Raw genomic sequence first — 24,937 nt, forward strand, 5'->3', positions numbered from 1 at the left:
TGGCTCAAGAAAACCCACTTGTGGCCGTTCAAAGGTCCAGCTGTCGTGCTTTGTCCTGACCGGCACAGCATACTCCTCGTTCTTCTGTGCCTCCAGGAAGCCAAAGGAGGTCTCTGTGAGGCGGGCCCGGCTCTGCCACTTCTCCTCTGCTCGCAGACGGTCCACGTGGCCCTTACACCGCATGGGCACCTGCACACAGCAACAGCACAGGGCAGGAGGCCAGAAAACACCATCTTCAATCAGTAAGTTCCACAGAAGAGCTTGAAAAACAAAAGCCACTCCTCTTATTGCACTACATGGGTGGACATTATACCACTGAAACCTGAAGTCTAAGGGTCCCTCATGATTCATGTAACTGTACTTTTTTGAGTACATTTTTAAACTTGTACTTGTAACTGAGTATACTTTTAGCCATGTACTTGTAGTTAGTTATATTTACATTGTCCCAATCCACTGTGGTCTGCTCCTTTCTACACCAACAACCAACTCACATAATATCACACAGTATCGCTTGTTCTGATTGGCCAGATCTCAGAGAATACATGAATTACATGATCGAAAATCATGATCTAAAATGCTTCTACAATGCTGATAAAAAGTAACTGTACTTGTAATTGAGCTATTATTAGTACTTTTACTTCCACCAGTTTTTAAGTTAATTTTAATCATTCAAAACTTGACAATGACGAAATACTGGAGTTGACCTACACTGGGATAGAGTACCTGTATGACCAGCTCGTCGTAGAGGGAGGAGGGGTCTGTGTCTCTGTCGGCTGGGGGAGGGGGCACGGCGTTGGGGAAGACGGTGGAGACGCGCAGGGGTTTGGGTGGAGCTCGGGGGTGTAACTGTCCATCCGAGCCCCGCAGAGTCACTCCTCCGCCTGCAGAAGATAGACCATGTGATACTCGGATCAGACTGGTACAGTGTTGGCTCTACTGTGATACTGTAGAATTTATTTTTTTATATATCAGCAGAGACAGACTGTAGTTATTTCAGAGGATATATTTTGCTAAAGGACCATATTATGCTGTTGACTGATCTATTATAATGTTGTTTCCTAATGAGGCATGAAGAACTTTTATAAGTCATCCATGCACTTTTGAATGATGATTTAGATGATTTTGAAGTGACTTAGCGTGGAGAGCAAAGGGAGGGTGGACGTTGTTAGCATTTTCAAAACAATAGAAGGTCACCTGGTGATGTAAATGTGTGTCAGCAATGAATACATAGACGTGTAAAATGATCAGCCCATAGTGCACCTTAACAAAAAGAAAAAGAGTCATGTTATGAGTGGTTCACCTGGAGGACAGGGCCGTGAGGGTCCTGCTCGGGGGCTCAGCAGAGGCTCACTGCCAGTGCGGAACACTGGAGACAGGGGAGGAGGTACTCTGCTCTCTGCCTTCTTCTGCGGGACCCCTGCACACAGTACAGGGACATGGAATCATTGGCTTGTACTCATTTATGACAAGTGTGATTAGGCCTGTCACAATCATTTATAGCAATTTATGGTTCAATGAATGATAGATGGAACATTTTCGTTATATTTACAGAATATTTTGAGCTGAGAGTGTGTCTTTCTGCAATTTATTTATTGCAGCTCATGTGTTTGTTTTATTTTTTTTTGTAGAGATCAACCTTTTTTTTTTTTCATGGCTAAACCGATGGCCAATAAGCTCTGCAGATATTTTTGAGCAGAGATGTAGAGCTGATTTTAAAAGGGAATTTGAAATTATTACTGTCTATTTACAGCCTAATATCAGCATATAGTGAATTTGCTCTCAGCTCCAGACTTTCTGGGTTTCTTATCAATAAAATACTGTATAATTACACGCAGATACCACCTAATGGTCTGATTATGTGGTCTTTCAAAGTCCCGCTTCCACAAAACAGTTCTCTTGAGCTTGAGTGTGTCCCAGAGCAGTAGTGCTGTTTGTCTTACCTGCGCGGAGGCTACTGTCAGACTGTGCAGACTGGAGTGATGCAGAATAGCCCACATTCTCCAGGTTAGCTGGGTGACTCCCACTTCTGCACAGAAAAACACATGTAAGTATGGAAGAAGTGGACTGATCCATCTCTAGTATCCACTGTATATATTAACTGTTACTGATATTGGATATTGTGTTGATCCAGAAAATTTTGATCAGGTATGGGTCACATGACCTGGGTTCAACTGATCCATTCTTGTTGGACCTTTAGTTTGATGTAATGAGACTATTAACTTGTTAATGTAAAGGAAGCCTCAGAATGTTTGAACTTTTATTCACACAAAGCAGTTCAGTGGGTATTTACAGCATAAATAAGAGGATCTATTTTGTAATAAGAATAACAGTTTTTTGGGGGAAAAAATTCTCACTCCATACAATGGTATTGGCAGATACTGTATTTAAAGTAAATTTAAAGTATCATATCAGAGCTGGACTGAGGCATCCCTAGTTTTAACTGGCTCTACATGACCCTGGTGTTGTTTTTTTTTTACTATTACGTCTATAAATGAAGACATGAGCATTAATAACAGACCAATCAGTAGCCTTCTTTTCCTGAGATCTGCTCCAGCTAGCGTCAGCAACAGGTTTGATTGATAGTGTTGCTAAGCGCCCGCTCCCTGTTAAACCAGTGGTGCAGGCAGGAAGGAGTAAGAACCTTAAAACATCCTCGCTCCTGATTTGCTCTTTGGTCACAATGATAATTCCAAATATGGAACTTGGCTTGCTTCAATGAGCTTCATTTAGCTGGAGACTAATGCTAAGGGTGACATCACACTGTCTCAGTCCACGTCTGCATACAGTCTATGATCTCTACAGGTTAGTGTTTTGACCTGACCTGAGCAGAGGGTTGACCACCTCCAGCATATCACCATGTGAAGAGCTGAGACTTCGGCGTTTGACCCGGTCTGAGTTGGGTAGTCTGCTCTTGTTTTTACTCTCCTCTTGTCGCTCGCTGATGACCCGCAGGGGGAGAGTGCGTGCGATTGGGTGGAAGATGACGGCTCCAGACGACTTGGAGATGGGTTGTCGGCCCCCGACATAGAACCGGATCAGAGCCGGAACACTGTCAAAGCGGTCCTCCTCAAACTGGAACAACTCCCGCGTGTAACCCTGTGGTGTACAAGCACAAGAGAAATGTCTTATGGGTAAGGCTGAAAGATTTAGAAAAAAAATAAAACATTTGTGAGTGGTGTAAGTAGGCCAAATTTAAACCTGGGACTAAGTTGTGGGCCAAACTGAATATTCACCAAACAATTTCAACCTCTACATGTTTTCTCTTCTTTTGAGATTTGTTTTGTTAAACCTTTTCTTATTAAAAAAAAAATGTTTAATAATAGTTATGCTTAAACATTGAATCCAGAACAAGCAGAATATAAAATAATAACAACATATTAAATAAATCAGGTCTGTATAGTCTATCTGTAGCCTGCGGGCAGTTCTAATACATATTTGATAAGATCTCACAGGCCAAATGTAACTGTATTGTGGGCCAAAGTTTTAACGGTTGTATATTACACAAAATGGGCTCTTGTGAGCTTTTAACCATGTTCTAATGCTGTTACCTCCTCAAAAATAGACCTGGAGTTGTATTTTGTTTCATTCACACATGTCTGAGTAACACTTTATTAGTCTGTCTACATCCCCAAAGCTCAAAATGTTCCACCTTGTGATGTCATGAAGTGGTAGCTTTAAGATTAACAGCCCTGTTGAACAGGTTTACGCTTCAGTAGTCAAGAATAATCTGAAGTCGTTTTGCTTTTATTTTTGAATAATGTTTTTACCTTTTGTACTGCTGAGATTGTATCAGAAATGCTCTAATAATGGCTACTGCGCTGAGAAGTGAAGCAGTTTCAAATGAGGCTAAAACAATAGCTGTCACTTCAGAGTTAGGCAAATCCACGGCTGAAATGATCAAAATGATTCTAGTGAACATGTATGGAGCTTAAAACAGAGTGGAGCATCACAAGGAGTGTTTCCAGTGTGAGAAAATGACTCTAAATTCTAAATCTGCAGGGTTTGTGTGTTAAACATGTGTGAATGAAACAAAACGCAACCAAGATTAGAACATAGATCAGAAATAGTGCAGGCCTTAATAATAGCGTTCTAGTTCACATTTTATAATAGACTTAAAAAGAAATAGGCCTATTACTGACAAACTAAACACAAGAATCACATTTCAGAACCTGTTTGTACAGATCTAAACTATAGGGTTACTAATTACAGACTAAGATACGAGATTTTATTGTTTGACACTTCAATAACTACAGCCTTCTCAATAACGTAACTTTTCGATAACATGCGACACGATCAAAGCCTGTTTCTGAACAGAACAAACAGACATGGAATTTGAATGTTCATTGCACAGTCCAGTTGAACACAGTGGAAGAATTCTGGTCATATACAGAGCAAACAACACTCTGACTTAAATATAATAGATTCACTATAAAAGTTGGCTGGCAATTTACAGAAAATAGATGCTACTGCAGGGTTTCAGATAATAATAATATTGAATACCGATGGGTGCATCTAAAATGCGGCTTTCTATTGTAATACAGGGAGTTATTGTGTCTAGTCATGAATAGAAATGCTCGGGTTGAACATTTGTGGATTTACCTTTTGGATATTTCATGGCAAAGTACAACGTAATCACACTGTAAAATCTAGGAAACCAACAGACTAAAGTGGACTGTGAATCTAAAGCGGAGCTTACAAGTAATTCCTCAGTGTTGTGTTCAGTAAATCCCTCTTTCATCTAACTCGGCACAGCAAGTGAAGTGAACTTTAGTTTTCATTCATAGAACTCGTGTTGTGAAACTGTGCCAACCAATCAGTCAGTTCCTCAAATTTGAAATATGTAGTAACCTTTACTTTAAGAGTAAGTTCATCTTACTTAAAACCGTGGAAACCCATTGCCTTGAATTGAGCACGTAAATGTTACTTCTATACACAAGTGAGAGTAAAAACAGGCTCTGTTCTACAATAATCCATCTGCATCAGGGACACAAGGATTTGAATATTTATTACCGTATTTTTCAGATTATAAGTCACACTTTTTTTCATGGTTTTGATGGTCCTGCGACTTATACTCCGGTGCGACATATATATTAAAATTTTCACACTGACAGCTGCGTGAGGCTCTAGTCTTGTGTGTCAATATCTGCTACTACTCTAACACTGTCGCTTGGCTCTACTGCACATGTCTCCTGCAGAAAGAGCCACTGTCCTGCAGCAAGTAATGAAATATTTAGTCGAAAACGGTAATCGAGCAGCAGAAAGAAAGTTTGATGTGAGCGAGAAACTTGTGAGAGACTGGCGGATCTACGGTTTACCTCCAGAGGTCGCAAAGTTGCTGAGAAATGACACTGAGGATGAAGAATTCAATGGATTTGGTGATTTGGAGTGAGATTGAGAGTTTGGTAAACTTGTTCTGTTCTGTTGTTTATGTTATAGTTTATCTGAAGAACTGTTCATATGTGACGTTAACAGTCTGTTGTTCTCTCTTCTATTGTTATTTTCAAGATGAAAGTCAAGCCAAAAAGTACGACTTATAGTCCGGTGTGACTTATATATGTTTTTTTCTTCTTCATTATGCATTTTTTGGCTGGTGCGACTTAAGACTCTGGAAATAATGCAGCAAAACTTTTGTTCAGCTTAAGTTCAAAACACATTGTAACATGTGTAATGAAAAAAATTGTAAAGCTTGGTCATTCCATGTCAATTCAACCAAGGCCCCCACACTCAAAAAAAATGCTGGAAGAAACAAAACAGGTGAACAGGTGTAATCGAGCACAGACTGGATGAACAGAGGGAGGATATAGAGACTGAGTGAACAGAGGGAGGATATAGAGACTGGATGAACAGAGGGAGGATATAGAGACTGAGTGAACAGAGGGAGGATATAGAGTCTGGATGAACAGAGGGAGAGATGAACAGAGGGAGGATATAGAGACTGGATGAACAGAGGGAGGATATAGAGACTGGATGAACAGAGGGAGGATATAGAGACTGGATGAACAGAGGGAGGATATAGAGTCTGGATGAACAGAGGGAGGATATAGAGTCTGGATGAACAGAGGAGGATATAGAGACTGATATAGAGACTGGATGAACAGAGGGAGGATATAGAGACTGATGAACAGAGGGAGGATATAGAGACTGGATGAACAGAGGGAGGATATCTGGATGAACAGAGGAGGATATAGAGACTGGATGAACAGAGGGAGGATATAGAGACTGATGAACAGAGGAGGATATAGAGACTGAGATGAACAGAGGGAGGATATAGAGACTGGATGAACAGAGGGAGGATATAGAGACTGGATGAACAGAGGGAGGACTGGATGAACAGAGGGAGGATATAGAGACAGAGGGAGGATGGATGAGATGAACAGAGGGAGGATATAGAGACTGGATGAACAGAGGGAGGATATAGAGACTGGATGAACAGAGGGAGGATATAGAGTCTGGATGAACAGAGGGAGGATATAGAGTCTGGATGAACAGAGGGAGGATATAGAGTCTGGATGAACAGAGGGAGGATATAGAGTCTGGATGAACAGAGGGAGGATATAGAGACTGGATGAACAGAGGGAGGATATAGAGTCTGGATGAACAGAGGGAGGATATAGAGTCTGGATGAACAGAGGGAGGATATAGAGACTGGATGAACAGAGGGAGGATATAGAGACTGGATGAACAGAGCCTTTAATAGCACATGGCAGATCAAGTTAAAATACGCCCTTCGGCCTTCATCAGGGCAAACTTGAGATGGATATTACAGTGCACATTTAAAGTAATAGGTGTAGGTCACATGTTCACATTGGGCTGGCACACAGTCCCCAGATGCATGATGGGACATGTAGGTTTAGCAAATTTTAGTTACAAGCTATTCAAGTTCAAATATAATACAAGATCTAAATTGTACAAATCCCAACAGCCAATACATAGAAAGATACACAGTATAAAAATACATAGTATAAACAGATACTATGTATAAGAATATATATAGCGCAAAAATTCAAAAGTGCTACAGATATAACTATAATTTGTATAATATTTTAAAGGGCTAGTCTTAAACAGTTTCATGGAGACATGTCTCTATGAAACTGTTTATACATAGTATCTTTTTATACTATGTATTTTTATACTGTGTATCTTTCTATGTTTTGGTTGTTGGGATTTGTACTATTTAGATCTTGTATTATATTTGAACTTGAATAGCTTGTAACTAAAATTTGCTAAGCCTACATGTCCCATCATGCATCTGGGGACTGTGTGCCAGCCCAATGTGAACATGTGACCTACACCTATTACTGCACCTATTACTGCACTGTGATATCCATCTCGAGTTTGCCCTGATGAAGGCCGAAGGGCTGAAACGTATTGGCATATTTTAACTTTATCTGCCATGTGCTATTAAAGGCTTTTAATTATTTTGTACTTTTTGAGTGCCTCCGTTTTTTTCCTACTTTGTATTTGAGACTGGTCCCTACACTGAAGAGCACCAAAAGGACAATTATGCACAATTTTTGTATATCCAAGTAACACTCCTACTCCCAAAGTTTTGAATAGAGGGAGGATATAGAGACTGAGTGAACAGAGGGAAGATATAGAGGATATAGAGACTGAGTGAACAGAGGGAGGATATAGAGACTGAGTGAACAGAGGGAGGATATAGAGACTGAGTGAACAGAGGAGGATATAGAGACTGAGTGAACAGAGGGAGGATATAGAGACTGAGTGAACAGAGGGAGGATATAGAGACTGAGTGAACAGAGGGAGGATATAGAGACTGAGTGAACAGAGGGAGGATATAGAGACTGAGTGAACAGAGGGAGGATATAGAGACGCTCTAGGAGGATCAGGGAGTGAGTGGCAGCTGTAGGAAAAACAAGGAGGTAGCAAAAGGAGGACCGGAACACACTAGGAAATGGAGCTGGCAGTAACACGTCACTGTTGAAGTTACTCATCTCATTCAAGTTGACCTGAGTCTAAATGACAAGAAATGTGCTATTTTGCCCTGAAAGAAACAATTACTTTACCACAATCATTAAGATCCACAAATTTGAAGCTGTGAGTAAAGTAAAGTAGTAAGTAAAGTAAGCGAGTTGAATGCGTGTGTTAGATTTTGCAGTTCAATAGGGAGTCTCTTGCCCCCATCTGGGAGTATGGCATCGTCACAAGTAAAATATTTATGTGGTAAAGTGACAAAATTACAGAGAAAGTGTATCATAAAAACCCTATATATTCGTCACCATAAGGGAACATACCTTCTTGGGCCTCAAAACCACCCGTATAATTTTAAAGTGCATGGGGTAATTTTTCCAGAAGCAGCTGAGAACGTAGTCCCCCGGAGCAGAGCTGGACTCACGCACCAGGAAGTCCCCGTCCCTCTCCAGCAGAGCCTCGGACGCCTGGCACAAGACCACAACATCAACTATTACACTGTCTATTACTGACAGTTATTTAAAGCGATGTGTTGGAAATGTTTTTAATATACTGGGCATCATTATTATTAAAAAAATATAATTCTTTGGATTTATGTTTTTTATTTGAGAGCAGAAACACTCATTTTGACAGTATCAGTTTTGTCCTTTTAATTACATTAACTTCAAATTATAAATCAGATGTCATGCCCAGACAGTTACTCTTTAAGTACTCTTACTTGAGTAGTCAGTGTTTTCCCAAAAACTTTTTTACTCTTACTTAAAGGTGCATTGTGTAACTTTTCTGATGTACAGTCCCTGACAAAAGTCTTGTCACTTATCCATTTTGTAGAAACAAAAGCTTATAACCTGACTTTAAATTAATCGATTGGTTTTAGAAATGTCTCATATGAAAGCTAAAACCCTCCCAAATTATGCTCAATATACTAAAATAAATTTGCTTCACTGAAGAAAGATTGATCATTTAATGAACACACAAAGGTCAGATTTTGGCAAGACAAAAGTTTTGTCGCCTATAGAAAATTGAACAAATAATTTACTTCAAATACAAAAATATGTTGCATAACGTCAGTGAATGAAGTAGTGGTGCTGTGAGATCCATATTTAATATCTTGTATGACTTCCATGAGCTTGAAGGACACATCCATGCGGTTTGACGATTCATACAATTTGTTGATGAAGTCATCAGGAATAGCAAAGAAAGCGTCTTACATGCCTCCCAGAGTTCATCAAGATTCTTTGGTTTTGTCTTCCATGCTTCCTCTTTCATTCTACCCCAGACATGCTCAATGATGTTCATGTCTGGTGACTGGGCTGGCCAGTCCTGGACCACCTTGATCTTCTTCACCTTGAGAAACTTTGATGTAGAGATAGAAGTATGTGATGGAGCACCATCCTGCTGCAAAATTTGACCCTTTTATGGTTGGGAATGTAAGAGGAGCTAATACTTCTTGATATTTTAGGTTATTGATATTTGCCTTCCACCCTGCAAATGTCTCACACACCCCCAGACTGGATGGAACCCCAGACCAGGATTTTTCCACCACCAAACTTAACTGTTTTCTGGGTGAATCTTGGATCCATGCGGCTCCAGTAGGTCTCCTGCAATATTTGCGGCGGCTGTGATGTAATTCAACCGAGGATTCATCTGAGAAATCCACCTTCTGCCACTTTTCCAGTGTCCATCCTTTTAGCAGGCTGTGGGCCTTGGCAAATGCCACACGGTTTTTTAATTGCCTTTTGTTTAGTGCTGGTTTCTGTGCACTGATTCGACCATGGAGGTCATTTCGAGACGAACTGTTATGGTTGACATAGGGACTTGAGGTGACCAGGCCTGGTGGAGTCTGCTGCAGTGGAAAAGGGGCCTTGGATTTTTGAATCAACAAACGGTCCTCCCGAGCAGTTGTCTTGCGGGGTCTGCCGGACCTGGGCTTGTCAAAAACATCTCCAGTCATTTCAGATCTTTTTCTTATTCTTTGTACTTGACGCTGAGACACATTGAAGGTGTCACCACCTCAGCAGTGGATCTGGTCTTCAGCCTCTTGATAATTAACGCTTTGGTCTCAGGGTGGATCTTAGGCATGTTGTCAGAGGTCAAGTTGCAGTTGATGTGAAGGTCTGGTGTGCTGGGGTTCTTTTTATACACACCCACTAATTGATTGATCAGTAACTGATCACAGGTGAGGCTGTAATCTAGGATTGGGTGCATCATATGACAAGGCCACAAGACTTTTGTCTTGCCACAATCTGACCTTTCTGTGTTCATTAAATGATCAATCTTTCTTCAGTGAAGCAAATTTATTTTAGTATATTGAGCATAATTTGGGAGGGTTTTAGCTTCATATGAGACATTTCTAAAACCAATCGATTAATTTAAAGTCAGGTTATAAGCTTTTGTTTCTACAAAATGGATAAGCGACAAGACTTTTGTCAGGGACTGTAGGGTCTATCACCTGCTTGTTTCTATGAATATGTCAATGCTTTGGCTGGAATGTTCCACAGTATGACATTACAATTATTAAATTACATGTGGTTTTATAGCCAGTGTTGGGGAGTAACAGATTACATGTACCGCCGTTATGTAATCAGAGTACAAATTATGAGTAACTGTATTCAGTTACAGTTACTGTTTCAGTGAGTGGTAATTGGATTACAGTTACTTTGTTGAAATAAATGGATTACATGGCGGCATTTTCCTGTTTTCACATTTTGGGCTAAACCAGGACTAAAACCAGGACTAAGCCAGAACTAAACCAGGAATAAATCAGGACTAAACCAGGTCTAAACCAGGACTAAACAATATGACACCTAACAGTAGGTGGACATAATTTAAGGCAGCAGTGATCTCATATAAAAATAATTTCTCTATCAATAATATTTTTAATCTGGTTAAGGAAAGGCTGGACTTTTTATTTACAAAACATCTTATGTTAAAATATCCTCGTCTTTGCTTCTCTACAATAAACAAAAGTCTGTTCATGGAGACTTGGGTCAACAGCCAATTTGAAGAGAACAAACAAGAATTTTCAGGATGTGGTTGGTACATTCATGTCAAGTAATTTAAAGTATTCCGATTACATTATTTACCTTAAATAATTTACATTTTGGGGTATGTAATCTGTAATCTGTCGGGGATTACATTTTAAAAGTAACCTTCCCAACACTGTTTATAGCTCAAAAACACCAAAAAAAACCACCAAAAAACTAGGCATTCTGACTGTGAGTGGCGTCGCCTCTCCACAGATCTGGCCTGTAACTTGGTTTGGTTTGCTCTCTATAAAGATAGAAAGGTTTGATACCATACTGTGAAACACTCCAGACAAAGGAATCAAATTTCCACAGAGAAAAAGCATTTGGTGGACCTTTCACCAGAAAAGTTCCACAGTACATCTTTCAATAATTTCTTGGACCACTATTTTGTTCTTCTAAAGTTATTTTGCAGTAAATTTACTCTTACTTGAGTATAATTTTTGGCTACTCACACCGCCTCTGGCCACATGTCACCTGTTTGTTTCTGGACCCTAGTTTAATCATTCTGCAGCTGAGTGACAATGATGAAAGGCCAATTTCCGTCTTTATGGCCAGAGGTATAAGTACTACAGTAAGAAAGTAATTACTATGTCCCAGGTCAACTCTTGTACTAATGATGTGGGCAGTGGGCCTGTACTCCAGGAGTAAAATCCAATTAACTTGCTTTTAAAAGGTTCCTAAAGACTACTTTGTTTAAATGGACGACAAGTAAAGAGGGAAATTAGTAACTAAATGCACACATAAATAGAAAAATAAGATAAGAACAGGGCAGCAACACGTAGTATTTACTCTTTAGCTCAATACCCCCAACAAAGCTTTTAAGAATGTACAATAATCTAATAATAATATACTTTTAAAGAGCCTTGCAGAAATATGAATGAGCCATTTATAGATCCAGTAGTGATTCACTGTGTGCTGTGTAGTACTGGAGCCATTACCTCTCTGTTTAGGGAGCCGTGGTACCAGGCGTGGCTCCTCACATCATCTGTGCTCTGCTTCAGCTCCTCCTCCAGCTCCTTCTTCAGAGAGTCCATCTCCCTGCGCCCGCTGCGGAACACCTGCCAAACGCAACAAAATACTACTCTGAGTATCACAGGGCATCTGGGTGAAGCGACTAGATAGTATTTTTAAGTTTAAGTAAAACTGACACTTAATCTTTTTATAGTGACACTAAATATTTTTATAGTGAAAGTCCAACAACAATATTTTGGGTGTCAACTTAACATTTTTGAAGAATGTACATAGCTTTGTCACTGTACTGTGTATACGAAGGTTTGTCAAAAATATAAAAACAGATAATCAATACTAAAACTGGTATCGAAACTAGATACTCATTTGAGCAGGTATTGATACTAAAAAAGCCACATTCACAGGGCAGAAAACAACCTATCCTGAATGTCTTTAGAATGATGATGAGCTGTATCAGAACAAGTAGAAGCGCACATAGACTGGTATACACACATGGACCACTATAAAACCTACTGGACACTGAGGGATTACACACATATAATACCACATGGGAATATTAATGATAAAAAATACATTTCTATTGTCTAAAATAACAGTGTTTTTATCATCATTGTGGTATCAGAATGTGTATTGAGTACTGAGTCTGTCATGACAACACTGCTTTATACTGTGAAATTCCAGGAACTGGTACAACCGGTAATTCACTGTAATTTGCACAGATTTCTTTTACAGTGAAAAAACAAGTCTAAACCAGGAGCAAATTAGAAAACATCAGATGTACCCCAGAACTAAAGCAGATCCAGCCCAGAGCCAAAACACAGTAAACCAGGACTACTGCAGGTCAAAAGCGGATTTAAATGAGGTCTAAAGATGACTAAACCAAGATTAAAGAGGAAAAAAACAGACTTAAATCTGGATTAACAGAGGATTTTAAAGTTGTATACACAAAAGTGACTCTTGTGAGCTTTAAGCCATGTTATAACCCTGTTATCTACATGCTTCACTAATCCTTTATTATTGGTTATTATCTGTCTACATCGCAAAAGCTCAAGATGCTCTTTTCCACCTCATGATGTCATAAAGCAGCAGATTTCAAGATACCTTTTACCTTTTTTTTAGTAGGGATTGGCAGTTCTTGGGCTGAAATCATCTAAATGAGTCTAGTGAATGTATGTATTTAAAAACACAATGGAGCACTTCCTGTATTACCAGGTGACATCACAAGGTGGAACAGAGTCCTAAATGCAAAATGCATTTGGGTGTTAAAGGGTTCATATTACACTATTTTCTGATCTGTTATAATGTTGTTTTGTTTCATTCACACATGTTTAACACACAGACCCTGCACATTTAGGCTGAGTTCTTCATGCAAACTGAAAACCTTGTGATGTCATGTGGTAATACTGTGTTTTTAAACTCTATACACATTCATTAGAATCATTTGGATAGTTTGAGCCTTGTAATGTCCAATCTCCACTGAAGTAGAGATTGGACATTTTAGTAGAGATCTACTAAAAGCTGGTTTCACTTCATAGAAACCATCTGACCTCGCAGCATTAGGAGGCGTGTACTTTTTTATTCGGTCGTGACATATATAATGCACCACTAATGGGGTTAACAGGTATATTAATTCACCAAGCGTTCTCTTTGTTCCAGCTTTAAATCCTTGATCTTGGGAATCGTTGCCAACACAGAATGTCTGTCTTCGTTTACATCCATCTCAACGCTTTGTTTACTGTTGTGCTGTTCCACAAAAGGGACCCAGACAGTCACTTGAGTTTGACGTCATGGCTTCACAGCTCACAGCTGATTGGCCAGTGCGACGTCTACAACTTCTGGGGTTCTTGCAAACCATCTAGTGTATTCTGATTCCTGACCTAGTCGCTGGAGAGAAATTAAATTAAGCGGAGGCATTAGGTGGTGACAGCCTGGCTAACTAAAATGAGATGTTAACTTGAAAACTATCACTTCATGACATCACAAGGTGGACCAGAGCATTTTAAGCTTTGGGGATGTAAACAGACTAATCATAAAGGGTTACTCTTTATGCGTGAATGAAAGAAAACACAACTCCAGGTCTGTTTTGATGAGGGAACAGTGTTATAACATGACTTAAAGCTCATAAGAGTAAGTTTTGTGTAATATAGAACCTTTAAACATGAACCAATAGAAAACTCCAGGTATGTTTATGATTAGAAAACAACATTATAACATAGACTCAGAAACCTGCATAATACAGGCCCTCCCAACCTGACATTCTAACATTAATGGCCCCTAAACCTGAGCATTTCCCAAATTCCTCCTGTGTTATCTTATGTTATTTGTGCACTTGTAAAATCTGTGTGCAGAATGTGTGACCCAGAGCTGTGTGCTTAAAGCCGTACCTTGAGCTGACTGAGGTATGCGCTCACACTCCTCCTCTTGCTGCAAAACAAAAAGCCAGAGGTGATTGAGGGGCTAGTAAAGCGGGCCCCCGGGAGCCGCGCGCGCTGCTGCTGCTGTTGGTCAGAATGCAAGGTCAGTGTGGAGGACAAGGGCGCTGTGGAGAGAGACTTTTAATAGCGCGTGCTCTTTCCTTCCTCGTTGTGTCCACCTTCCTGCCTCTGCAAACAGGGGGATGTGCAACCAGGCAACAGCAAAAACATGAACACATATATGAGCGTGCAATTAACTGAATTTTAATGGAGATTCAGACATCTCTTTCATTAATGCTTTTGTCATTTCGAGGTCCATAACCAAGCCTGTGTCAATACAACATGTGGGTTTCTATATTATGCTAAACTGACTCTTGTGAGCTTCAAGCCAGGTTAAAATGCTCTTACCTCCTCAAAAACAAACCAGGCAGGAGTTGTTTTGTTTCATTCACACATGTTTGAGTAATCCTTTCTTATTAGTCTATCTACATCTCCAAAGCTCAAAATGCTCTTTCAGTTTTGTACAGTAGAAATTGGAAATTCCAGGGTTGAAATGATCCAAGTGATTCTACTGAAAGTGTATGGAGTTAAAAAACACAGTGGAGCACTTTCTGTATTATCCCCATGACATCACAATGTGGAACAGAGTGTTCTCTGTTTGAGAGAAGAACTCAGCCTAAATATACAGGGTTTGTGTGTTAAACATGTGTGAATGAAACAAAACACAACTCCAGGCACTCCAGGAAGTGTGTATTAGCATGTTAGTTGCTGTTAGTTACTGTGACACATTCCGAGCATCTTTCTTATCCACCGTGACAAATTCATAAGCACTTTTCATAACTAAGGAATGAACAGTAAATTAAATACAGCAATTAGCATGCTGATGCACTCTTCCTGATTATCAGACAATAAAATGCTTTCTAATTAAATGCAGAGAGAACACCACAAACTTATTTAGACCTCAGGAGCTGCTTGTACAATACAGACTACCAGTCAAGAAATTGGACACACCTTTTTGTATGTATTTTTTCTTTAAGTTTTATCACTTTCTACATTTTATATACACCCAGAAAACATCAAATATATGATGCAAAACATATGGAATTATGAAGGTAAAAAAAGAAGTTTAATAACAATTTTTAAAATGTTTTATATTATAATCAAGTGGCAATCTATGGGTCAAAGCAAAGGGTGGCTATTAATTTAAAATGAACCAAAACAAAACAAAAAACAATCAATCAGTTGATTAAATGGATTCAAATTAAATCAATTATTTTGAATGTATTTTTCATTTCATATTCATGTGTCATTCATAGTTCAGATGCCTTCAGTGAGAATCTACAATGTAAATAATCATGTAAAAAAGAAGAACTTTTTGAATCATAGTTTAACAGTACTGGGACATTATTATTGTTTGCTCAAAATACATGGGAAAAAATTGGGGACAGAGCCTTTAACCTCAGATAAATAATGTCTCCTAGTTCATATGTCTACTTCCTGCTACTGCAAACATGCTCTCAAGTTTCAACACACATTATTCAACCACACAACGGCAAAAATAATAATACTGCACAATCTGTACAATCTGTACAGTAAATCTTTGTTATTTGTGGATTTTCTGTCTCAGGGCTGCAGCAGGAAAGGTCACATGTATGGTAGCCTGGAGGGATCTGTTCAGTGGAGCTGTGAGGGCCGCTTGTTCCCTACACTCAAAGCATGAATACAGCCCACTGTACTCATCAAACATATGACTCTGACAAGCTGTAGGCCTGTGCCAAAACGATAATACTACCAAACTACTCATTGTCAAGTAGTACTCTTTAGTTCTGTGGCAACATTGGGCTAATTGCTAGATATTTATTTATTTATTTAGTCTACATGTGTGCTTCTCAAACTGTTGTTCAAGAATCATCAATGGTACATGAGCTTTTTGTTTGTTCTGTTGGTTTTTAATTTGGCTCAGATCACAGATTCGAACTGGTTTAGTACACGTACCTGGTTGTAGCCAGAAATGCAATGTATGGCGTGAAATGTTTGAGATTCATTTAGTTATTTATTTAAAAGGGACAATGCATATTCATGAACATATACTTGTAAATATGCCAGAATTAGCCCGAAGGTACTTTTCAGGTACTTTTCTTTTTAGTCCATGGCAGGTCAGAGAGATAGAGACATAAGACTAAAACATAAGAACATAAAACGCATCACAAAAGACAAACACACAAGCATGACATACAACACTGACATTTACATAGGAGCAGAACACTAGTGGTTACAGATCTGGTTTCTCTTAAGCCATCGTTTCAGATTAGTTTTAAATGAACTGAATGTGGTGGAGTCTCTTATAGCAGCTGGGATGTTGTTCCAGATTTCTGTGCCCTTGACTGATCACATCTACTGACTGAAAGTTGTGCGTCTATAGAGTTTTACACAGTCACCTTTGGTAGAGCCTCTAGTGCTGGACTTGGGCTTAATGAACTCACCCAGAGCTGGTGGAGCGAGTCCATTTAAGACTTTGTAAACTAAGCAGGCGAGTTAAATTTTTTTGAAAATTTCCAAAACTTACGATATTATACTTCTGTAGTATGAGACAATGATGAAAAGATAAAGATTTCCTATCAAATATCTTTAACGCTGTTTTAAAAAGTGATTCTATTATTTTTAAGGTTGTCACGCTTGTCAGTGACCAGTTAGTAATGCAGTATTCAATGTAAGAGAAAATCATGCTGTGGAGAAACATTTTAGCTACATTTTATGGCAATGATGATCTAATTTGCCTAAAATTGTGAGTCTTAAAATTTACAATTTTTGATACATTTTTTACATGTTTTTTAAAAGATAAAGTGGACTCCAAGGTAACGCCAAGATACTTAAATTCAATTACAAACTTGTACAGACTCATTGTGATCAAATGAGTCTGTTAACTTGATGTAAGGCTCCCTATTGTAATTACACACATCGCCTAATCATTGTGTTCAAATTCCACACAGGCTACGTCATCGTTATGATTTTACTCTTCACCATCTTTTTATTACTCATCTACTACTTTTGTTTCTTGGTCAATTTTAATTAGACAAATGCACCCTGACTTATAAGTGATTCTATTCTATCAGCTATTCTTTTGTTATCACGTGTAGACTACCTTTTCTTTGCACTAACAGAGACACAGATTCAATACTGATCCCGATACCACGATTATAATTAAAAACACACTTTCTTTAGACAGTAGAATGTGATTTTCAATAGTAGAGCATAGTATAAAGCAGGACAGAGGCACTCGAGTATCGTGGGATTTGGAAAATGTTAAAAAGCCTTTATTGAAAAAAAAACACCAACGCATTTCCATGATTCAATACAGGCTTTTAAACATGTTCTAAATCCCACAAGTACCTCTGTCCTGCTTTAAACGCTGCCTGATCCTCAAACAGAAGGACCTGGGTAAAATCCTTAGGCTTACTAATGCAACCGCAAAGACACTCAAGTAGCATTCCACTGGCTTTGATTAAATCGTAGTACTTTCTTTTATGGTCTTGTATGTGCGTAATCCCTCAGCGGTCCAGGAAGGTTCCATAGTGGTCCATGGGCGTATACTCGTCTATGTGCTCTTATACTTGTTCTGACACAGCTCAACATCATACTTAAGGTATTCAGGAAAGGTCCATTTCTGTCTTGTCAATTTGTACTATTTTAGTACCGATACCTGCTCAAATGACTAATAGCCTAGTAGTTTTAGTATCGATTACAGTACAAAAACTATTTGTCAACTATGAATTGAGAAAGAAATTTAAATTAAAGAGAAAAGAGGTAATATAAAACATATTTAGATTTAACTGACTCTTGTGAGCTTTAAGTCATGTTATAAAGTTACTTCCTCAAAAACAGAGCTGGTGTTGTGTTTTGTTTCATTCACACATGTTGGCGTAATTCCTTTATTATTAGTGTGTTCCACCTCATGATGTCACAAAGCACTACTTTTCATGTTAACAGCTATCTTTTACATTTTTCTTCAACAGAGATTGAAAATTCCAGGTCTGTGTAAGGTGTTTAAAAAAACACAGTGGAGCACTTCCGGTAAAGTTTCTTCATTATTTGAGTAAATTTCATCTGACAAGTAGTGGAACAAGACTTTTTATGCTTAAAATATGAAAATACATCTTGTTATGTCTAAGATAATAAAGACAACAACTCTTTGCACTTAAAATAAGAAACATAAGAATTGATGAAGCATTCCTAATCCTTTCCATTCCTAAGCATTTACTAATCTGAAGTAATTATAAATTCTTCATGGTAGACAGTTTAGTGATAATGGCCACATTAAAACAGACCTACAATCACAATGGGTAAGGTAAGAAAAAAACATGAAGTATTTCTAAATTATTTTGCTTAACGTTTTGTGGGTGGATGAGGAGGAGTGGTCATATCTTGTAGTAACTAGTATTTTGATAACCTGCCTCTATTTGAGTTGTTTCTGTGTTTCTTCATTTATCCTGGTTTAAGACTGGTGCAATAAGTAGACTGGATTGCTTTGTTTTGATTTAACAATAGGGATGTAACGATATCAAAATCCCTTAATGCAATATTTTCATGATATGCATCTCACGGTTCAATATTTATTGCGATATTTTGTGGAGGCCAACAAAATTGTGAATATGCTGCTTTTTCCTTTTAAACACCTTGGAAAATACTTAAGAAGGCTTTTAGTACTGTTATAATATGAAGATTTAAGATTTGAAAGTGTGTAATAACAGGTATTTCTTCTTATAGTCTGCAGTGACAACACCAAAGGATCATGGTCTATGCAGTTCCTTCTGTTTTTAGATATTACTGCACCATGGCAAGGAAAAGTACACACAAAGAAATCAAAGTGCTTAAAAGAATAAGAAAGACTTGTAATCCGATATATATTGTGATGGCCTCCGTTTCTGACGATACGATATTGCGATATTTCAGTTATTGTGACATTCCTATTTAACAGTTTTCAATAATGAATGTAGAATAGGGACAAAATAGACAGCTTTACAGTATACACAATTGCGTTTTCATGCTTTGAAATAAGTGCCCACAAATAAATGATTGTTTCAATTAAGAAATACACATTAATTCCATTGGTAGATCATTTTCACCAAGTAAATTGTTCATAATTTAAGCCATTTTTACGTACCTAGATATTGCTTTTGGCAGTCAAGTATTTGCTTTTCGATACTTTTGACAATCCTAGCCCCAATCTTTCCCTACATCCCTATTCTTCCGGCTGGCGTGGGGATGACAGCTCGGAGGGGCGTTGGCGCTCTCAGATCGTGCCTGCAGCAAACACCTGGGAAAGCCTGAGAAACCAAAAGGTGACTCAACCAAAGCTTTTACGTAGCCTACAAAGCTTTTACGTGGCCTTACAGCATCCTGTCTGGATTTAAGACTAAGAGAATGGTTGCCCTAACTGTTTATCACTACAGTTTGACTCAAAGTGCATCTGTGTGACTCAGATAGAACAACAGGAAGCTATAGTTGCCAATTAGTAGTTTTCAGAATCTAAAATGTGATGATGACATACTTTCAGATGGGGGCAAGAGCCAGTTTTTCCTATTAATTACACTGTACTTTTCCATGAAATATCAAAGGTAAAAGGTAAATTCCCAAATATGAAACCTGATCATTTCTATTACTGACTAGTTCCAAGGCCATGCTATATTATAACAAAAATCTGCAGCTAAACAATATTGATTTTAGCTGCCCCCATCTGTATTCAATAATATTTACCTATCGAATACTGTGATGTCATCTGAAACCAGAAATATAGAACAAGACTGATTAGTTTTTTCGACTAAAACAGAAATAAAACCATCCACAACTATTTTATTACTAATAAATAAAAAGTAATCTGCTGGAAAAAGGGTTTGGGAGTAAAGTTTACACAAATCTCGCGGGAACATGTCAAGACAACACATATTGAGCAACAGGTGAGTTACCTATATTTTACCGTGGTTTATCATCATTTGCAGTAAATAACAAACGAAATATGTAGAATTTGAAGCACGGTGAGCACAAAAGTTAAATAAACTATCCATAAATGTTATATAAACGAATTTTAACGATTAGAAACGGTTAAAACATAGCAAATCTCGCGCGGAATTGAAAATCATTCCAGAGAAAAGCGCTCGCGAGCAGTCTTACCTTTCTTTTTTTTACCGCCACTCGCAGCTTCCACGCGACGACACGGCCATTTTTGTTTTACGCCCCGAAAAAACTGCTCAAAACTCGGCTACAGTTTGCTCCGGCTGGTCCCTCCCCGGCCCCGTGTGTTGCTTCAGCCTCTCCTCCATGTCCATTCTCCTCCTCCCCGCTGCACCGAGGCGAGTTCACACAAGTCGCTCCCCCGCTATTCCCCGCCCCAGGCCCCGGTGCTCCAGCCCGCTATCCGCCCGGCATTCCTCGGATACCGACGCCAGACGAGCTCACACATCACCTGGCTTCAGTCAGGCGGGTGCTGGGTACGGCTTTAAAATGACGATAGAACTAGAGTGACCAGACGAACCTATTTACCCGGGACAGTCCCAGTTTGGAGCCCTGTCCCAGCAGATTTATCCAAAACCATTGATTTGTCCCAGTTTTATACAAGAAATGTCCCAGGTGTCCCTATTTTTGACGAATCTGATCCCTGCCAACAGTAAAGAGAGGCATAAATTGTAATTTGTTTAGGTAACATACAAAAAAAGCTGCTTAAATGTGACTATACAGGTACTAGAGCGAGACCAAACCAGGTACTAGACCGGGACTAAACCAGGTACTAGACCGGGACTAAACCAGGTACTAGACCGGGACTAAACCAGGTACTGAACTGGGACTAAACCAGGTACTAGACTGGGACTAAACCAGGTACTAGACTGGGACTAAACCAGGTACTAGACTGGGACTAAACCAGGTACTAGACCAGGTACTAGACTGGGACTAAACCAGGTACTAGACTGGGACTAAACCAGGTACTAGACTAAAACTAGGGTACTAGACCAGGTACTAGACCGGGACTAAACCAGGGACTAGACCAGGTACTAGACCAGATCAGATACTAGACTAGGACTAAACCAGGGACTAGTCTGGGACTAAACCAGGGACTAGACCAGGTACTAGACCAGATCAGATACTAGCCTGGGACTAAACCAGGTACTAGACCAGGACTGAACCAAGTACTAGACCAGGATTAAACCAGGTATTAGAACAGAACTACTAGACCAGGTAGTAGACTGGGACTAAACCAGATACTCGACTGGGGCTAAATCAGGACTAGACCAGTTACTAGACCAGGAGTAAACCAGATACTCGACTGGGACTAAATCAGGACTAGACCAGTTACTAGACCAGTTACTAGACCAGGAGTAAACCAGGACTAGATACATTAGTGCTGAGTGCATAACAATTTTCCTTAATTACGCTCTCGTTTCACAATTTTAGTATTTCCAACTGACCCAAACCAGGGATGTCCCGTTTTTGATTTTGAAAATCTGGTCACTGTAGTTAGGCAGGTGGTGTGTAGGTCTTTAAAATAGGTATGTCATGGAACGTAATGTGCTGGTTTACAGAGCACATCTGTTTGAAAAGTTTAAAAGGCTGTCATGATGATAAAAAGCAAGGGTATGGAATGTTATGTTATCTTCTGATTTATGTTATATATTAGGCCTCTGTGTTGTTTCCTCATCAAAAACAAGCCTGGAGTTGTGTTTTGTTTCATTCACATATGTTGAATAATATGTTGGTAAAACAGGAAATGCTGTGTGTTTTTAAATTCAATGAAACACCTTCACTAGAATCATTTGGATCATTTCAATCCTGGAATGATAATTTCAGTCCTGGAATTTTCAGTGTCTACTGAATGATAGGTAAAAGGTAGGAGTTAACTTGAAAATGACCACCACATGACATCACAAGGTGAAGTAGAGCATTTTGTGTTTTGGAGATGTAGACAGATTTAGGGCTGGGTGATATGGGGAAAAAAACAACAACAACAATTTTTCCCTCATATAGATTGGTCTCGGCTTGTGGAGTTCAGGCATAGAGGGCAGGGAGTGTCAAGATTACTACAGTTTTTATTTTGTGTTAATATGACCAATATTTCCAGAGAAATTCACATTTAAAGTTTGCAATAAGTTTGTACAATATCTAGACAGATATATAAAGAATAATAAAGGATTACTCAAACGTGTGAATGAATCAAAACTTTCAAAATGTTTGTGAGCAGGTAACAACATTCTAAGCTCACAAGAGTCAGTCTTGCGTAAGATAGGATTTTTAAATGTGAATGAAAACTTGTAGTCGTATTGAAATGAATAAAGCGTATCAAAGCCTTTTCCATAGTTTTGTATTGTGACAGCACAAGTCCACTACTGGGTGTGCAAAATAAATATGTCATAGATTATTGAGATTTAGTTTGAGTAATTAGACCATAGTAACTTTCTCAATAGCTCCAGTTACACTTGCAACCTAACCTGGGAATTTACCTAGCATTTTGTCAAACCCTGGTCATGTGTAAATAAAGCCAGTTCTGATATCCCTGCATTTTAAGTACTGTAGGTGTCTTCTCTAACACAAACTCCCCCATAGAACTCAGCCCAACCGCAAAAGTGTGATAAGACTTTACAAGCCTGGAGTTAATGATAAACCAGACATGTGTAGAAGTGTGTTTGAAGAAAGTGTCTCATTGTCCTTGTCCCTCTCTCTTTACTCTGGAGCAGAGTACCCGGACGCCAGGGCCAGAGGGGCCCAGAGCGGTGACCCTACTGTGTGCCATCACTGTCGGGGTGCTGTACCTGCGTTTTCCTTCCTCGCTCTGGTCTTTGTGGTCCTCGGTCAGGGGCTGGAGCTGCGAGCAGGAGGCAGAGAGGCGGTGCTTGCTGTCAGCACGTTGGAGGTGGGGCAGGACGCTCTGGCGAAACAGGTCCTTCCGTGGGTTCACCTGCAGGAAGTGGCAGGGACACACACACACACACAGAAACTGGTGAGGTCAGATATGAAGTAAGTGTGGTTAAGTGTGGTGACAGTGGTTGTGAAAGGGGAGGTCCTAAGAGTGTTGTAGGAGCAAGGCTATGAAAACAGATCAAATGCAATATGAGATTATAAAATGACAGCTGCTCTCATCCTATAACTGTCGATAACCATATACTACGGAAGCCGAGAGGGGTCACAACAAACGCAAACGCCGCAACAAATGCAAATGCGACAACACAACAAAAAGCCACAAAAAAACAAAAAAAGCCACGACGTACCAAAAAAGCCACAACGGAAATGACCGCAGGACTGTATTTTAATGCAAACGCCACAACACAAACACAAATGCCGCAACACATTAAAAAGTCGCAACACATTGAAAAGTCACAATACATTAAAAAGCCACAACGGAAGTGACCGCAGGACTCTATTTTCCGACGGACCGATCAAGCAGCAAGTGAGGAAGAACAACTACAACGTGAAACGAATAATGATAAAACAATAAATTACTTTTACTTGCATTTCCAACTTCATTCCTTTACTTTTCACATTGTAGTTCTTCTTCTTCACTTGCCGCTTGATCAGTCCGTCGGAAAATAGAGTCCCGCAGTCACTTCTGTTGTGGTGTTTTGATGTGTTGTGGCTTTTTAATGTGTTGTGGCTTTTTAATGTGTTGTGGCTTTTTAATGTGTTGCGGCATTTGCGTTTGTGTTGTGGCATTTGTATTTGTTGCGGCGTTTGCATTAAAATAGAGTCCCGCGGTCATTTCCGTTGTGGCTTTTTTTTTGGTGTGTTGTGGCTCTTTGTTGTGTTGTTGCATTTGTATTTGTTGCGGCGTTTGCGTTTGTTGTGACCCCTCTCGGCTTCTGTAATATACACCTTATCTTAATACATTTATATTAAAGCATTTTTCCACCACTGTTGAGCATTCAAGGTGCTTTCATTGTGCCTATCTCGTCAAGCACATGAAGTGCTTATATGTCGTCCATGCATATTTCTGAGTAATCTCTCCTGGGCCCTATTCAGACTCTCTTTATATCAGCCATGTTCTCGCACAGCAGTTTTCCATGAATATACAAAAGCATGATACAGAGCAATATACTTACTATAAGTTCACTAATCAGAAGCGATCTGCAGTAGTTTCATTAGCGAGATGCACAATGATTGAGATATGGTGGCGCTCTGAAGGGGGAGTAACTCTGGGGAGGGGACTCAGAGCATCAAAATCAAAACTGAAACTAATTACATTTTAGTACATTTCTTTTGGCAAATATAGCCAAGATATAACATGTTTATAGGTTTAATTTAGTTTCTTTTGTGTTTGATTCTTTGAGTCTCCCTTCTCTTTGCTCTCCGCATTAAGTCACTCCCCCTTCAGAGCGTTAGCACAGCACAATCAGTGTGCCCAATGAGGTTCATTTGGTCTTCTGATAATTTATGTTATTAGGTTCTTTTTTCAGACCAGGATTTTGTTTTCATAATGACAGTTTCGACTGCTCACTAGCGCTCTTCCTCAGAGTGGTCACGTGATGTTGCTGTGACATGTCCGGTCAGCTGATTTTTACAGATTTTGGCACTGTCTTCCTACCGGTGGGGGCAGGACGACAGCGCCATCTACAG

At 39.3% G+C, this 24,937-nt stretch overlaps 1 protein-coding gene across 2 annotated transcripts in view; it reads right to left on the bottom strand.

The window, feature by feature from the left end:
• sh2d3a (SH2 domain containing 3A) overlaps positions 1-24,937 on the bottom strand; it is a 45,722-nt gene that overhangs the window by 11,739 nt on the left and 9,046 nt on the right. The window contains exons 5-13 of one of the 2 annotated variants that reach the window (XM_055158314.1): positions 23,140-23,285; positions 14,315-14,354; positions 11,900-12,019; positions 8,256-8,399; positions 2,822-3,096; positions 1,941-2,026; positions 1,301-1,417; positions 724-881; positions 19-189 (exon numbers count right to left, since the gene is read on the bottom strand). In XM_055158314.1, the coding sequence (XP_055014289.1) occupies positions 19-189; positions 724-881; positions 1,301-1,417; positions 1,941-2,026; positions 2,822-3,096; positions 8,256-8,399; positions 11,900-12,019; positions 14,315-14,354; positions 23,140-23,285 (1,257 nt within the window). Of the gene's footprint in view, positions 1-18; positions 190-723; positions 882-1,300; positions 1,418-1,940; positions 2,027-2,821; positions 3,097-8,255; positions 8,400-11,899; positions 12,020-14,314; positions 14,355-20,512; positions 20,655-23,139; positions 23,286-24,937 lie in introns of those variants that run through there. The other variant, XM_020917420.2, reaches the window with a different exon arrangement.

Source organism: Boleophthalmus pectinirostris, unplaced genomic scaffold, assembly GCF_026225935.1.
Source record: "Boleophthalmus pectinirostris isolate CB_2022bp ecotype Guang Dong unplaced genomic scaffold, ASM2622593v1 HiC_scaffold_22, whole genome shotgun sequence".
NCBI lineage: Eukaryota > Metazoa > Chordata > Actinopteri > Gobiiformes > Gobiidae > Boleophthalmus > Boleophthalmus pectinirostris.